Below are 17,587 nucleotides of genomic sequence, written 5' to 3' on the forward strand. Positions count from 1 at the left end.
CTTCTTCTTCTTCTTCCTCCGCTTCCCTGAGCTGCCTTTAAACCTCAGTCCTCCACCCTCACCTCCCTTGTAGCTGGGATTACAGGTATGGGCACCGCATCCAATCTTTGCTTTCCTTTTGGGCTTCTCTTCTTTATCTTTGAAAGAGGCGCAGAGACACCGCTGCCTCCACTCCCTGCTGGGAAACCACTGCACTCTGGTTGAAGGGCCCAGTTGGAGTTTAAGCCACCATGCAGGTGGCTGATGAGGACATTAGCCAGATAGACTTACTTTAGCTTAGTGAACAGCACAGGTTTTGGAGCCAAACTCCAGCTGTGCCTCTTGCTGTGCAGCCTTGGTCAGGTTACGGCCCTTCATCTTCATGGACAGAGTGAGACTCTGTCCCCACAAAGGAGGGGACTTAAGTAGGCCAAGAGGTTAGAGCAAGGCCCTGAACACACTCTCTGTCTGCTTAAGAGACCATAGCAAAATCCTCCATGATACCTGTGATCCAAGCTACTCAGGAGGCTGAGATCTGAGGCTCATTGTTCAAACCCAGCCCTACCAGAAAAATTCATGAGACTCTTTATCTCCAATTAACCAGCAAAGAAACAGAAGTGGAGCTGCAGCTCCAGTGGTAGAATGCTGGCCTTGAGCATAAAAGCTCAGGGACAGTGCCCAGGCCCCCTGAGTTCAAGCCCTAAAGTTCAAGCCCTAGGGTAAAGGCACGCATGCGCGCGCGCACACACACACACACACACACACACACACACATGAGACTTGGTTGCCTAGGTAACAGGCATTTATTTCTCATGGTGAACAGAGACCAGAAGCCCAGGATCATGGTGCTGGCAAATTTGGTTTCTTCTGCCCTTGGGCTGCAGGCCTCTGTCTTCTTCCAGGCCCTCACCTGGCCTTTCCTGTCACTGCAAGTGGAGGGAGAGAGACGAGACAGGTGGAGAGAGTCTGCTGGGATGTTTCTCCCTGGGTTAGGAAGGGCACACATGCTATCAGATTGCGGCCACACCTTTAAGACTCCCCTTAATCTTAACTCAAGGGCTTTCTCCAAACCTCCTCCAATTGGAGGATAGGGCTTCCATACAGGGATTGAGAGGACACAGCTCAGCCTTGCATATATGAAACACTGAGTAAGTGCCACTTATTATCATTCTTGTTGAGCACTATTAGCAGAATTGCTATTACACCATCAGACCCAGGTCACAGCTGTTCTTTTATAGGGAAGTAGTGATAGAAGGAATTCTCAAAAACTCCTACATTAGGGCTGGGAAGGTGGCTCAGTGGTAGAGCGCTTGCCTTGCATGCATGAGGCCCTGGGTTCGATTCCTCAGCACCACATAAGCAAAAAGAAAAAAGCCGGAAGTGGCGCTGTGGCTCAAGTGGTAGAGCGCTAGCCTTGAGCTGAAGAGCTGAGGGACAGTGCCCAGGCCCAGAGTTCAGGCCCCATGACCGGACCCAAAAAAAAAAAACAACCTCTTACACAAATGGAACGTGTGTGTGTGTGTGTGTGTGTGTGGAGGGGGTGGGGTACTGGGGCTTGAACTGAGGGCCTCGGTGCTTGCTGTCTTTGAACTTTTTGACTCTTCCACTTGAGCCATAGCTCAACTTCCAGCGTTTGGGCTGGTTAATTGGAGGTAGGAGTCTCACAGACTTTCCTACCCAGGCGGACTTCAAACTGTGATCCTCAGCCTCCTTAGTAGCTAGAATTAAAGGCATGAACTACTAGCACCCAGCAAGTCCTACCCTCCTGGGCCTTTCCATTTCTGGAAGCTGTCCAGTCTTGGGTTTGAGCTTCCCAATGCACCAACAAAGTGTGTGTGTGTGTGTGTGTGTGTGTGTGTGTGTGAGAGAGAGAGAGAGAGAGAGAGAGAGAGAGAGAGAGAGCGTGCACATGCATGCACACGCTGGTACTGAGTCTTGAACTCAAGGTCTCACATTGCCAGTTTTTGTGGTTGTTGCTGTGGTTTTGTTGTTTGTGGGCCTTGAACTCAAGGCTTGGGCACTGTCCTTGAGCTTTTCTGCTCAAAGCTCTACCACTTTGAGCCACAGCTCTACTTGTGGTTTTCTGGCGGTTAATTGGAAATAAGTGTCTCACAAACTTTCTTGCCTGGGCTGGCTTTGAACCACGATCCTCAGATCTCAGTCTCTTGAGAAGCTAGGATGACAGGCGTGAGCCACCAGTGCCCAGCTAAGCTTAGCTTTTCTTGCTCAGGTCTGGCATTCTATGACCTGAACCACAACTCCACTTTGAGCTTTTTGATGGTTGATTGGAAATATGAGTCTCACAGACTTCCTGCCCCAACTGGCTTTTTACCACAATCCTCAAACCTCAGCCACTATCACTCAGAGAGAATGTTTCCTTTGACCCTGCTGGCTGGTGACCTCTGCGCCCTGTCTTGTCTTTCAGGGCTACAGGTGATTCTGTACATCAACGAGGAGGAATACAACCCCTACCTGGTGTCCTCCACTGGAGCTAAAGTGCTGATCCACCGGCAGAACGAGTACCCCTTCATCGAAGACGTGGGGACAGAGATCGAGACCGCGATGTCAACCTCCATAGGAATGCACCTGGTAAGAGAAAATTCCAGTCTGCTTAGACTCAGAGTGGAGGATAGCTAATATGCTCCTGGGGGAAAGAATTTAAAAAGAAAAAGATAAGATGGATGCTGGTGGCTCATGCCTATATTCCTAGCTACTCAGGAGGCTGAGATCTGAGGATCACAGTTGGAAGCTAGCCAGGGCAGGAAAGTCTGTGAGATTCTTATCTGTAATTAACCACCAAGAAAACCAAAAGTGGTGCTGTGTCTCAAAGTGGTAGAGCACTAGCTTTGAGAAGAAAGCTCAGGGGACAGTGCTCAAACACCACAACTGGCTAATAATAATAATAATAATAACAGGATAGCCAGGCCGCCAATGGCTCACGCCTGTAATCCCAGCTATTGAGGAGACTGAAATCTGAGGATCAGAGTTTCAAGTCAGCCTAGGCAGGAAAGTCCCTGAGACTCTTATTGCCAATTAACCACCAAAAAACTGCAAGTGGAGCTGTGGCTCAAGTCAGGAAAGGCCAGATTTGAGCATAAAAAGCTAAGTGGTAGAAAACAGAAAGCTAAGTGGTAGAATGCTAGCCTTGAGAAAAAAAAAAAAAAGGAAAGAAAGCTTAGGGAACAGTGCCCAGGTTCTGTGTTCAAGTCCCCAAACTGCAGAAAAAGAAATGCTAGTGCTTATAGAACTTACAAGCGAGGAGACAAAGCTTCAGACATATTAGTCCATAACACAAAGAGACCAAATTAACAGCCTTTCTGGCCAGCCAGAGCAAACCAGGGCCAGCTAGGACCTCTAAGCAACTGCCTAAGATGAATGGGAAGTTCTCAGGCTTTCAAAGGTCTATTTATTTAAACTTTCGTTTGTACTTCTTTGGTATTATGTCTAAATAGTTCTACAAAAGGGTTTGGATTCAACATGTCAGTGTGTGAATTCAGGGCACCTAGATCCATGTCACGCCTTCCAGCATCCTCCCCCATCTCTCCCGACCCCACCCCTCCCCTCAACTTCCCTGGCTCCATTTTCACATATGTCTATTGAATATTATGACTGCATGCACCCATCAAAGGTCTAATTTGCCTATCACAATCTCATTCGGTTCATCTCTGTTACCCAGAATCCTTTAAGTCTCTGACCTTCTCTGATCCCATTGGCTGTGGAGAACACTCAGATCTATCACTGGACACATGAATCCAATGGGACTTCTATGCAGTTCTTGGTCAGTGTTCATTCTGGTGTTTGAACTCAGAGCCTGGGCGCTGTTCCTTAAGCTTACTTTACTCAAGGCTGGTGCTCTGCCACTTGAGCCACAACTCCACATCTAGCTTTTGCTGGTTTATTAGAGATAAGAGTCTCATAGAATATCCTGCCCAGGCTAGCTTTGAACTGTGATTGTCACTAAGATCTCAGCCTCCTGAGTAGCTACGATTACAGGTGTGAGCCCCAGTGCTTGGGCTGCATTTCTTCTTAGTGACATTTGTTCACATGTATATGTTTGTTTGTTTTGTGTGTGTGTGTGTATGTGTGTGTGTGTGTTAGACAGTTTCATTGTGGACTATCCCTTCATGTTTTATTTATGTCTAGATTGGATGGCTCACATTAAATGATCCAGCATGCCCCACTTCACAAACAGCCTCCAGAGCAGTGCTTTCTCAATCTAGTTGCTCATCAGTGCCAATTGGGCTAGCCTGGAATCTTTCTCAAAATGACCCAACCCCCTGCAGTCATTATAACAGACTGCACTCTTGGAAAACTTTAGAAACTTGAGCTGTTTCCTAGGGATTGCAGCTCAGTGACAGAGCACTTGACTAGCATGCCCAAGGCCCCTGAGATCCATCTAGCACTACAAAAGTAAGCAAACAAACAAACGCAGATCATGCCAGTATCAGGCACTGGTGTCTCACATCTTTACTCCTAGCTACTCAAGTAGTCTGAGATCTGAGGATCACAGTTCAAAACTAGCCCAGGCAGGCAAGCCCAGGAGAATCTCATCTCCAATGAGCCACCAAAAGCCAGAAGTAGAGCAGTGGTTCAAATGGTAAAGCACTAACCTTGAGGACAAAAGCTCAGGGACAATGCCCAGGCCCTGAGTTCAAGCCCCAGGACAGGTACAACAAAACCAAAACCATGCTAGAACTTGGGAGCAATTCTGAGAGCAGACGTGAGATGATACAAAAGGCCCATCTAGCCCAAAACACATGGTTTTGCATTGAGTGAAATGACACAGCTGACATCGGAAGCCTGGCTATCCAGCCATCATTTTTCCACTCAGTACTAATTTTTCTGAGCACCTCCTCTGTGTTCGGCCCAGGAACCCTGTGAAGCTCTGTCCCAGGCCTGATGGAGCCTCAAGTCCAATAGAGAGAGAAGATCAACAGTAAGAAAAGACCCAATGAGTTGACCTCCACCATACAGGCTGAATGCGGGCACACCACGGATGTCTCGATCCGTTTTGTGTGCAAATGCCTTAAACTGGTGGACATAATGAACAGAGGTTGGTTTGGATGGAAATTCTGGAGGTTGGGAAGTTGAGGGTACTGGAACTTGGGAAGAGCCGCAGACTTTACCATAACACAGTGGTGAATGAACCCATTGCTCAAGTCTTCCTCCTCCAAAGACACTAGTGCCACGGTGAGGGTCCCTCATGACCTCATCTAGCCCTAACCACTGCCAAAGCCCCGCCTCCAAGTATCATGGAGGACATAGAATATCCTGCCCAGGCTAGCTTCCTGATCTGGCTTGGCTTTTTAGCTCAAGACTGGCGCTCCACTACTTGACCCATGCCTCCATTTCTGGCTTTTTGACAGTCTCTTCATTTGTCTGCTCAGGCTGGCTTGAAACCATTTGAAGGACATGCTCACCTGGGTGGGCTTTCTGTCTTTCTCTCTCTTTCTTTCTTTCTCTCTCTCTTTCCTTTCTTCTTTCTGTCTTTCTACTTTCTTTTGGTCTTTCTTTTTAATGGAAGAAGGTACTCAAGGAATGCTATTCAGAGACAATGTTACTTTGTGTGTGTGTGTGTGTGTGTGTGTGTGAGAGAGAGAGAGAGAGAGAGAGAGAGGAGGAGAGAGAGAGGAGAGAGAGAGAGAGAGAGAGTCCCAAGGCTTGAACTCAGGCCTGAATGCTGTCTTTGGGTGATTTTTTTCTCTCAAGTCTAGCACTCTACCACTTAAGTCAAAGCTCCACTTTTGGCTTTTTTGGCAGTTGATTGGAGATAAGAGTCTCACGGACTTTCCTGCCCGGGCTGGCTTTGAACCTCGATCTTCAGCTCTCAACCTCCTGAATAGCAGGATTATAGGCGCGAACCATTGGTGCCTGGCTGACAGGGTTATTGTTTTGTATTTGTTATTTACTTATTTTGCTTTTATTATTTACTTATTTTGCTTGTTTGTTATTGTTCGTCCTGGTATGGGGGCTTGAACTCAGGGCTTCCTGATCTGGCTTGGCTTTTTAGCTCAAGACTGGTGCTCCACTACTTGACCCATGCCTCCATTTCTGGCTTTTTGACAGTCTCTTCATTTGTCTGCTCAGGCTGGCTTGAAACCACAATCCTCAGATCTCAGCCTCCTGAGTAGTTAGAATTACAAGTGTGAGCTGCCAGCACCTGGCATATTCTCTTCACTAAGTGAAGAGAATTTCTGCGACCTCAAGTTTGAAATGTAAAAAAATTCAAAGTTACAGAGCAGGGTCCCTCAGAATGATTTGTGTTATTTAGGACAATAACAAAAACATAGAGGTTGCAAAGAGATCAGCAAGGAGATACTTCATTATTTTCACATTAATTAATAAATTTATTTATTTATGCATTCCTTATTTTATTTATCTATTTATTGTACCAGTCCTGGGGCTTTAACTCAGAGCCTGAGCACTGTTCCTGACTTTTTTCTGTGCTCAAAGCCACTTGAATTCTACCACTTGAATCACACCTCCACTTCTGGGTATTCTTTGGTGGTTAATTGGAGTTAAGAGTCTCATGGACTTTCCTGCCCAGGCTGGCTTTGTACTGCATTCCTCAGATCTCAGCCTTAGGAGTAGCTAGGGCTACAGGTGGGAGCTACTTGCGCTTGGCTGAATTAATTTATTTTTAATAAGTGTATTCAGACTTAAGTCACTAGTTAACAATCTTTCCTTATTTGTTGAAAGCATTGAAAATTCAAACATGAACACAACAGAGAGCCTTCTTGGAGAGATTTTTTTTTTTGGTGGGTGGTCTGGTCATGGGGCCTGAACTCTAGGCCTGGGCGCTGTCCCTCAGCTCTTCAGCTCAAGGCTAGTGCTCTACCACTTGAGCCACAGCACCACTTCTGGCTTTTTTCTTTTTGCTTATGTGGTGCTGAGGAATTGAACCCTGGGCCTCATGCATGCAAGGCAAGCACTCTACCACTGAGCCACCTTCCCAGCCTGAGAGATTTTATTTTTAAGAGAGAAGACAAGCTGGGTGCTAGTGGCTCACACCTGTAATCCTAACTATTCAGGAGGCTGAGATCTGAGGATCGAGTTCAAAGCCAGCCTGGGCAGGGAAGTCCACGAGACTCTTATCTCCAATAAATCACTCAGAAAACCAGAAGTGGCTCTGTGGTTCAAGTGGTAGAGCACTCACCTTGAGCTGAAGAGCTGCAGGACAGTATCCAAGCCCAGAGTTCAAGCCCCAAGACTGACAAAAAAAAAAAGAGTGAGACAATTTTCAGGAGGATGAGATGAGAGGACTTCTCTTTGAGGCAAGTCAGGCAAAAACAAGCCAGGTGTGGTGTTCCTTGCTTGTAATCCCAGTGACTCAAGAAATGGAGGTAGAAGATCAAAGTCCATCCAGGCTGGCCTGGGCAAAAAACCATGAGACTTTATGGGGAAAAATAACTAAAGCAAATAGGGCTGGGGGTATGACTCAAGTGGTAAAATACCTGCCTAGCAAGCACAAGGTCCTGAGTCCATACCCCAGTAATACACAAAAAGGGAGGGGGGGAAGCAAAAACCAACATCTTTGTGATACAGTTCCAATCTCTGTGGAAATGAAGGCTTTGTTTGACTCATTTGAGGCTTAATTTTTATAGTTTATCATCAGTCAATATTGGACGAATGGATGCATGGATACATGGATGTATTAGCCACATGGATGGATAGCTGCAGGACAATGGATGGGTGCATGCATGCATGAATGGATGGGTAGGTGAATGAATAGATCAATGGGTGGATAGATTAGTGGTTGAGTATATATTTGAATGGATGGATGGATGGGTGAATGGATGTATGAATGGGTAGATGAGTGAATGGGTAGATGGATGAGTTGGTGGATGGATGAGTGGTTGTTTATACAGATATATGGATGGATAGGTGGATGGGTGAACGGGTAGATGAGTAGATGTCTGAATGCTTGATTGAGCGGATAGATGGAAGACTTCTGGCAGGTAGCACATTCACAGACTTTCCAGAAAATGGATGAGTTGCTGCTAGGAGGCAATGACTGTGAAGATGCAGAAGGGGTGGGTTTGGAGATGGTCCAGTGTGAATGTAGTAGGATGTGAGCGAGTAAAGCCAGGAAAATCCAAGGAGTATTTAAATCCGCCTCTGAATTAAGGAGTACAAGAGGAGGTCCAGAATACTCGGGGAGATGAGGACTGCTTCCATTCAGGACATACCCAGTTTGTTGTGCCTCTGGGAAAACAAAGTGAAGATAAAGTATCCAGTAGCAGGTGCTGTGAGCCAGAACACAGGAGGTCATTCTAGAAGTGGAAATAAATACCCTCACTCAAGACGGACACAGAACCTTTACACAGGCCAACATTCGGGGCTTAGCAGAAGGACAATGGATGACTGAGACAGAGAATCAGGAACAGGTAGTGTCAGGGAAATGAAAGAAGGTAAGACCAAAGGTGACAAATGCCGCTGAGAGGTCACGCAAAGTCAAGAGCCATCGCCACTCACCTTCCTGGGTTTGGCAAGAGGTCACCAGAGCCATTGGCAGAAGAAATGGGACAGAAAGCAAGGCACAATAGGTAGAATGGTGGATGGTTGCTGAGGAAATGAATGGCGTGGACTGATTTCTACTGGAGGAAGGGGGAATGCCACTATTGAGGAAACCCTCCCTTCATTGGATCTCTTTGGAGGGTGTGTGTGTGTGTGTGTGTGTGTGTGTGTGTGTGTTTGTGTGGCTTCCTGGATCTTGAACTCAGGATCTGTGCATGGTCCCTTAGCTTTTTTATTCAAGACTGATACTCTACCACTTGACCCAAAGCTTCCCTTGAAGCCAACCCAGGGAAGGCAAGTCCATGAGACTCTTATCTTCAGTGAACCACCAGCAAACCAGATGCGGAGCTGAGGCTGTTAAGTGGTAGAGTGTTAGCCTTGAATAAAAGGGCTCAGGGACAGTGCTCAGGCCCTGAGTTCAAGCCCCACAATCAACAAAAGAGAGAGAGATGATCCCCAGACAGGGGATTGTCCCCATATATCCTCCTGGTCCTTCCTGGCCCAGTCTCATGGATTGGCCAATGGCTTACCTATCCCTCAGAAGGCCAAATCCAGACTTCTCAGCAGGGCTTCATCTGGCCTCCCCTGCCTTCCCCCCCCCCACCTCTGACATCATCTCCCTGGGTTCCTCTGTTTGGCTGTGGTGCTGTCCTGGCCTCTCCTGCCTCCAGCCTCCTTCTGTCTGTTCTTCCCCCATCTGTCCACAAATCTAGCTTTTTCTTACCATTTCACATTTGAGCTGACCACGAGACAAAGCTCTTTGTCAGGGATGCCTGCTCAGTCACTCTATGGATTGATCCGGATCCTCCCAAGCCTTCTAGTCTCTCTACCCAGCATCACGGATGTATCTAGAATGGAAGCTTCATAAGATCAGGGAATCCATCACCTTCGATCTTTGGGGATTTCGCTGTGTCTTGTTTGTGTCATTGGTGGTGGTCACGGGGCCTGAACTCAGGACCTGGGCGCTATCCTTGAGCTCTTTTTGCTCACATCTACTGCACTAACACTTTGAGGCACAGCGCCACTTCCAGTTTTCTGGTGACTTATTGGAGGTAAGAGTCTCAACGGACTTTCCTGCCTGGGCTGGCTTTGAACCGCAATCCTCAGATCTCAACCTTCTGAGTAGCTAGGATGACAGGGGTGCGCCACCTGTGCCCAGCCAATGTCACATTGTTTTGTGAAAGAAACAACAGTATGGCCCCCTGGCTACCAGGGAACCCTCCCATTGGAGATCTCCCTTTCCCCTGGGGCAGGGATGAATGGGGGTCTCTTTGATTGCAGACGGAGTCGTTCAAGCTGAGCGAACCCTACAGCCAGTGCACAGAGGACGGGAGTGACGTTCCGGTCAAGAACATTTACAAGGCTGCTTATTCCCTCCAGGTATGGCCTGTGGGGGGGTGGGAGGGGCGGGGATGTGGTTGAACCTAGTCCTGGTTTGTGGCTTGGACCCAGGAGACAAGTTCTCCCTGGGCTGAGGTGTGGCTGGTACCAGGAACTGGGGTGAGGAGCCCTGGGGTTTGTCCAAAGGCCTCAAAATGTGAACAAATGATGCTGGCTGGTTCCAGTCCTCTTCCAAATCCTCCGTAACCAGAGCTTAATTGATTCACTGAGGTTTGTGGGGAACACAATGTACAGCCGAGACCAGCCGCTGGCTAAATCGAGACCTTGGCAGGTGAGGGGTGGGAGGGAAGCGAGTCGGGGAGTGATAGGCAGAGGGGTCGAAGTGTTTGGCTCACCAGTTGCTGTGTGTCCCTCATTCACGGGTGGGCAGATCAAGTCACGTCCCTTGGATCCGCTCTGGGGCCTCTGCCGGCTGCACATCAGAGTCTAACCTGGATGATAGTTGAAAATGAGGGAAAGTCAGTCACAAGAAAAGACCGATTTCCAGCTTGTCTCGGAAAACAAGACGATCTGGCGATCCTGGAGCCCAGATTCCAGCAAAACAAGCAAGGAGAGCAGCCACGCCATTAAATAAGCCAAGGATGTTCTCACTCATTCGTGACTTATATTTGTCACTGGGCCCTGAATGAACTGCAATTTCTGGCTCTCAAATGCAATAAGGGATGAGCTCTTAAGTCTCCTTTTCCATCCTTGGAGAGCTGCAATTGGTCTCCATGCAGATCAATCATCCAGACACAGGAGAGTGATCAGCTGCCCTCTGCACTGAGCCCCTCCCATCACAATGCTAGGAGATTGTGTAGACACTGTATAAAAGGGTCTTTTATAAACCAGGCACCAGTGGCTCACATCTGTAATCCTAACTACTTAGGAGGCTGAGAGCTGAGGATCATGTTCAAAGCCTAGCCCAGGCAGGGAAGTCCATGAGGCTCTTAGCTCTAAGTAATCACCAAAAAGCTAGAAGCAGAACTGTGGCTCAAGTGGTAGAGCATTAGCCTTGAACAAAAAAGCTCAGGGACAGGGCCGAGGCCCTGAGTTGGAGCCCCAAGTTTAGTGCACGCGCAGACACAAACACATACACAACAACAACAACAATAACAACAAACCTTCCCACCAAACCTCCCCTCCAATAAATAAACCTTCCCGTTTAGAAAACTAAATAAGTAAATAAAAAGGAACTGTTAGCTGGAGACTGTTTATAATAGGGACTTTAAGCCCCAAAGGAAAAGTAAGCTCGTTAGAAAAATATATTTAGTGCTAAGCTAGCCAGGTTCAAACTCGTCGATACAACACGTGCTCATACTAATCTGAGGAAAGAGGTATCATTGCTCTTGTTTCAAAGAGGAAGAAAGGAAAGAATCATTAAAGTCAAGTGGCTGGCTTAGGGCCACATAGCAGGTAGGTGGCAAGAAGAAGATTAGAACCAGAACATCTGACTTCGGGGCGGCTGCCTGCGGTTAGCTTTGATGCATTAATGTCTTGGTAGTTTTGATGGCTTCTGATCTTCTAGTGGGGAGGGCATGGATCTGGGGATTGGAATGTGTTTCTTTCCCTTTGTTCTTTTTCTCTTCCTTTCTTCCTTCTTTTTATTTGTTTATTTATTCCTCCCCCTCACCCCTCTCTCTTTTACTGGTGCCAGAGCTCGGGCTTAAACTCAATGCCTTGCACTTTTGCTTCCTTGACTTTTTCCACTCTAGGCTAGCACTTGAGCCAAACCTCTACTTCTGGCTTGTTTTTTTTTTGCCAGTGAACTGAAGAGTCTTACAGATGTGGCTGTCCAGGATGGTTTCAAACCCTCATCCTTAGATCTCAGCCCTCTGAGTAGTAGCTAGGATTACAGGTGTGAGCCACCAGCATTAGGATTACAGGTGTGAGCCACCAGCACTAGGATTACAGGTGTGAGCCACCAGCACCCAGCTTCCATCCATGTCTTGGAGGTTGTTACTTTTCTCGATTTGGGGGTGGGGATCAGCACTCTTGCCATAGAGAATGAACCTTGGCTCAACCTGATCTGCACGATTCAGTCCAGATTCTCAGCAGAGGGGGAGGAGGTGGGCGCATGCAGTAGTCCCTGGGCCCCCAGGGATAGGTAGAGCAGGGAGGTAACTCAGAGCATCTTGGGTTTTTCTCTTTCAGATCTGCCTATACTCATGCTTCCAGACAAAAATGGTAAAGAAGTGTGGATGTGCTCAGTACAGCCAGCCTCTTCCTCCAGGCGCCAACTACTGCAATTACCAACAACACCCCAACTGGAGTGAGTGTGCCACCCCCCAACAGTGTACCTTCCAGGAGAGGGAGCAGCTAGTCAGCACCGGGCTCTATCCTGAGACACACCTCTGTTCTACCCCATTACCTTTTTCCTTAAGGGAGGTATAAGATGCTCACTAGATGCTAGATGCCTGCAACTCACACCTGTAATCCTAGCTACTCAGGAGGCTGAGATCTGAGGCTCACAGTTCAAAACCAGCTGGGGCAGGAAAGTCCATGAGACTCCTATCTCCAATTAACCAGCAGAAAACTGGACATGGAGCTATGGCTCAAACTGGTAGAGCACTAGCCTTGAGGGGGGAAAAAACCCGTCAGGGACAGTGCCCAGAAGTGAAGCAGCTTGCCCGAGCTAACATAGCCAAAGGAATAACAGAACTGGACCCAGGCCAAAGGCTGCTTGAACCTTATCTCACTCCTTTTGCGACTTTCAATACTAGTGTGAGAATGGAGGTGCCAATCCTAGGGCCTGAACTCAGGGCCTTGATGCTATTCTTTAACTATTTTTGCTCCGGCCTGGCACTCTACCTCTTGAGCCACACTTCTGGCTTTTTGCTGGTTAATTAGAGATAAGAGTCCTACAGACTTTCCTGCCCAGGCTAGCTTTGAACCTCTGTCCTCAGATCTGTACCTCATCTGTAACTAGGAATGTAGGCCTGAGCCATCTGTGTTCAACGCCACCCGTATTCTGTTTTCCCCCAAATCACAGACCAGTGCTGGCTTCCAGAGAGCCAATGTCTGCAGAAAATGAGAGGAGGGCTAATGAAGCAAGGGTGGGGTGGGGTTCCTGGGGTGGCCTGGGACCCTCAGGAAAGGTACCATGACTCTTGTGCTCACTCTGCTGTGTCCTGTGTCTGTCAGTGTATTGCTACTACAAGCTGTACCAGGCTTTTGTCCGGGAAGAGCTGGGCTGCCAGTCGGTGTGCAGGGAAACCTGCAGGTAAGTGTGGGCCTGGGCAGGGCGTGGGGAGGAGGGCAGGGCTGGGTACCCTGAGCCACCCACGATCATTCTATTCCTCTCCTTAAGCTTTAAGGAATGGACCCTGACCACCAGCCTTGCCCGGTGGCCATCTGAAGTCTCTGAGGTCAGTTCTACTCTTTTTCTGACTGTCCTTGTCATCCTCTGACTTTGGGGTGGCCCCAAGAGGAGGGGGGGCTCTCTGCCTGAGGAGAGGGGGAGCAGTGGCAGAGGTGGGGGGAGGGCAGCGGACATCCCAGGTCCCATCCTCTTTCTTTCTTTCTCCATCACAGAAATGGTTGCTGCCTGTTCTCATCCGGGACCAAGGCCAGCAAATAAACAAAAAGCTCAACAAGTAAGTTGACCTCTCTGCCCATTTCCCTCTTGCCTGAGTCCCCCAGCTCTTCCTCTGTTTCCTCATTACCCAGCCCTCGCCTAGTCTTTCAATCATTCCGTCAACAAATATTTATCAAGCTCCCGATCGTGAGCCAGGCCCAGCCCTGACTTTCCTTTCACTGTGATCCGCCTCCTGCAATACTTTGTACATTGTAACGCACTGAAGTCCTAGTTGAAATACAACCGAACTGGCCACACTATTTCCTCATGATGCACAAAGCACTCAGCAAACGCTCAGATGGTTCCTGTACCTTGGGCCCAACCAGTTGTTCACAGCTGTCTTTGGGTATTCTCGCAGGATTAGTTCTGAGGCCCTCCCCCTCCCAGGATGCTCAAATCCCTCATGCAAAATAGTAGGGCGTTTGCATGGAACCTACCACATCCGCCTGTACCTTTAAGGCCGGCATCTCTAGTTTGCTCAGGATACATAACATGATGCAAATGTTATGTAAAGACTTGCTGTATCAGCTTGTTTATTGAAGGTAATGACAAGACAAAGTTTGTAGCCAGGTGCTGGTTGCTTACGCCTGTCATCCTAGCTACTCAGAAGGCTGAGATCTGAGAAGTTCAAGGTCCAAAGCCAGCCTGGGAGACAAATCTGAGAGACTTTTATCTCCAATTAAACCAGCAAAATGCCTGGAATGGAGACACGGCTCAAGTGGTAGAATGGCATCCTTAAGTAAAAAGAAAAAAGCCAAGCAAGAGTGTGAGGCCCTGGGTTCAAGTCACAGTACTAGAATAGAAAGAGGGAGGGTAGGGAGGGAAGGAGGGAGGGAGGAAGGAAGGAAGGAAGGAAGGAAGGAAGGAAGGAAGGAAGGAAGGAAGGAAGAGTGGAGGAAGGGAGGGAAGGAGGGAGGGAGGGAATGAGGGAGGGAGGGAAGGGGTCTGTACATATTCGGGACAGATGCAGATTATTTTCTGAAATTCTCCCAAGCACTGTCATTTGAACACACAGGTCTGAAAGTTCCTGATGCAGGAAGGCTGAGTGTGTAGCCATTCCAAAGCTCCCACGAGCTAACATGCCTCATTGATACCCAGGTCACCCCAGTTGGCTAATACTTTGAGTATCCCTTTCAACACACATCTCTCAGTCTATTTAATTTTGTAAAAAATATTGATCATAGCCCAGAAAATGTATCTCATGGTTACTGATATAGCACAACTTAGAATTTCTAATCCCTCTTGAGTTATTTCCAAGGGAACGTTAGCAAACACTCAACCAGGCTGGACAGGGGCCAGCTATGATGGGAGAGATCTGGTTCAGACAGTGAGGGCATGGCTTGGACCATCACCATCTCCCAGGGCCCTGTCCTGGGGCATGAGGACACTTGAACATCGGGCGGACACTAGGTGTTGTGTGGCTCCTGGGGGCACCAAGTAACCAAGCACCCGTGGCATCTTCCCTCAAGGGGTTTGTGTTCTAGTGATACAAATAGACTTAGGTCAAGCTTTGGCAAACTTGGTTTGCAAACCAATGACACCCTAGGCCAAATCAAAACACCCCACTCCCAGATTTCCAGCATTCCAGAAAAGATCAAAATGCCCAAAAAATCATGAACTTCAATCCTTACACTGTGCCAACCATCTAAGTAATAGCTGCAGCTTCAGAATGAGCCTGGGCATTGGCGTGTGCCACCACACTGTGGAGATGGGTCTGAATGGAGCCAGGGCTGTGGGGGATTCGATGTTTGTCTCAGCTAAATGTTAGCGATGCAATTGTCAGATTCTTTAACCAACCTGGGTCTCCATTTACACTTCTGTGAAATGGGCTGGTGGCAGGGGCAGGGGAAGATGATTAGAACACACTTCCCTTCCTACCCACAGAGGTGGTGAAACTTAAATGAGTTAGTTCATAGAAAGAGTTTTAAGAAATTGTTGTTTTTGTTCTTGTTTTGTTTTGAACAAAGCTTGTAAACCCAGGAAGTACTTAATACATGCTAGCTGGGTATCACTCCTATGGCCGTACCCCACAAGTCTTCCTCATTCCCTATACATATTTGAGATTGTGATCAAATAATTACCAATGTCACTTTGATGAAGAGCCATCTGTTGCGGGAGATGGCAGGTGTGCTGACTTAATCTGGAAGGTGAAAATAGTTGTGGAATATATACCATTATGTATGTAATCCTGAGACCCAGAACCAGGCTAGGGATAAGCTCTAGGAGAAAGGAAAAGCCCCACAGACAGGTTCTTATATTACGGATGCAGGGAACTCAGAACCTGGGGTGCTGAGGGCTGGGTGGGGAGGGGTCGGGCATCCAGCACAATGCCAAGACTCCTGACTCACCTGAGCTCTCCCTGGTGCAATTTTTACAGGACTGACCTGGCCAAACTCTTGATATTCTACAAAGATCTGAACCAGAGATCCATCATGGAGAGTCCAGCCAACAGTGTGAGTTCTGGTCTTGTGAACGTGTGCATCAATCTGGCCAGTCAGGGTGGGTCCTGGTGGCATGGGGCTCCTCTTGAGGGTGGATCTGGGGCTGTCTTACAGATCGAGATGCTCCTGTCTAACTTTGGTGGCCAGCTGGGCCTCTGGATGAGTTGCTCCGTCGTCTGCGTGATCGAAATCATCGAGGTCTTCTTCATCGATTTCTTCTCCATCATTGCTCGCCGCCAGTGGCAGAAAGCCAAGGAGTGGTGGGCCCAGAAGCAGGCACCCTCCGGCTCTGAGACTGCAGCCAGCCAGCAGGGCCAGGACAACCCAGCCCTCGATATAGACAATGATTTGCCCACATTTACCTCCGCCATGCGCCTGCCTCCAGCCCCGGATGCCCAGGTGCCGGGCACACCACCTCCCACATACAACACCTTGCACTTGGAGAGAGCCTTTTCCCACCAGCTCACGGACACCCAGCTGCCTAGTGAATCCTGAGGCAGGATGGGACAAGACTGGGTGATCAGGACCACCCACTGTAGGTGGGGGAGAGGGGTCTAAGGACTTAGCCCTGGTCCCCCCAAGCTGAGGGGGCCTCCTGAGAACCAGGTGGGCCCTGCTGGGCTCTGCCTATCATTCTCACATGTGATCAGGCCGAGAGGAGCGAGAGCCTGTGGTCCACACTGAGCATGCCCAGGAGACTGAGGCTGAAGCAATGGGTCTGGGGAGGGTCAGTCTTGGTGGAAGCCAAGCTGAGTGTTCTTCCTTAGGTCTGGAGAGAGAAGGATGCTCTTAAACCCCAAGCTCAGGGCTTCCCCCACCTTCCTGGCCTAGGCTGGGGCTTCAAGATATGGCTTTAGGTAGCAAATCTGGACACCCACTGCCTTACGCCGAAGACAGGAGGAGGCCTCGCCCCGGCCCTGGCCATAGAGGTTGGGCAATGAGCCCAGGGTCTGGGAGTGTGTTTTGGGAGGGGCACAACAGAGAGAGGTGTTCCACTCCGGGACTGTGGAGTTCACAGCTAAGATGGTGACCTGGCAGAAGGGATTCGTTCGAGGGCACAGCTGGACACACCTGCCAAGTGATGTCTCCATACCTCCCTCAGCTGCTTTTTCCACAGGCCAGCTCAGCACCACCCCAAAGCAGACCTCCCACGGCCGCCACCAAAGCCTTGCCCCTTCAACAAGCCACCGTGCAGATAGCCCGCTTTGTGCCCTGTGGACACCTTTGACTTCAACCCCCTCCCAAAAGCTGGGGTGTTCTAAGCACTTATGAAGACAAAGGGACAGCAAGGGACTGTCCACAGACTAAACCTTGTCCTTATCCATGAGCTAAAAATGTGTGTGTGTATGTGTGTGCGCATGTGCAGCATTGTTAAATAGCTAACAATACCTACTAAGCCAAAAGAGAATATTTGTGACTCATGAAAAGGATGTGAGATTAAAGTGTCAGGGCCTATAAATAAAGTTTTATTGAAACACAGCCCTGTCCATTCATGTGCATATTGCTTGTGACTGCTGTTCAGTACAGGTGAGTGGTTCAGACACCAACAAATAAATCCTTTCTGGTCCTTTCCAGATAAAGCTTGCTGACCCTTGGATGAGCCAATTAAGGATGTATGACAGGTCCATCTTGTAGATAAAAAATAAACATCAGGTGTACAGAGAGGCTAGGCTGCTTGCTCAAAGCAAGATAG

At 48.5% G+C, this 17,587-nt stretch overlaps 1 protein-coding gene across 2 annotated transcripts in view; it reads left to right on the forward strand.

Moving 5' to 3' along the window:
• Positions 1-17,361, forward strand: part of Scnn1g (sodium channel, non voltage gated 1 gamma subunit) — a 52,226-nt gene extending 34,865 nt beyond the window's left edge. For both annotated transcript variants that reach the window (XM_013011770.1, XM_013011771.1), the window contains 8 exons: positions 2,405-2,568; positions 9,778-9,876; positions 12,031-12,148; positions 13,021-13,099; positions 13,187-13,244; positions 13,411-13,472; positions 15,831-15,906; positions 16,009-17,361. In XM_013011770.1, the coding sequence (XP_012867224.1) occupies positions 2,405-2,568; positions 9,778-9,876; positions 12,031-12,148; positions 13,021-13,099; positions 13,187-13,244; positions 13,411-13,472; positions 15,831-15,906; positions 16,009-16,389 (1,037 nt within the window). In that variant the 3' untranslated portion in view covers positions 16,390-17,361. The remainder of the gene's footprint in view (positions 1-2,404; positions 2,569-9,777; positions 9,877-12,030; positions 12,149-13,020; positions 13,100-13,186; positions 13,245-13,410; positions 13,473-15,830; positions 15,907-16,008) is intronic.
• Positions 17,362-17,587: the final 226 nt, after the last annotated feature.

Source organism: Dipodomys ordii, unplaced genomic scaffold, assembly GCF_000151885.1.
Source record: "Dipodomys ordii isolate 6190 unplaced genomic scaffold, Dord_2.0 Scaffold14, whole genome shotgun sequence".
In the NCBI taxonomy this organism is placed as follows: Eukaryota; Metazoa; Chordata; class Mammalia; order Rodentia; family Heteromyidae; genus Dipodomys; species Dipodomys ordii.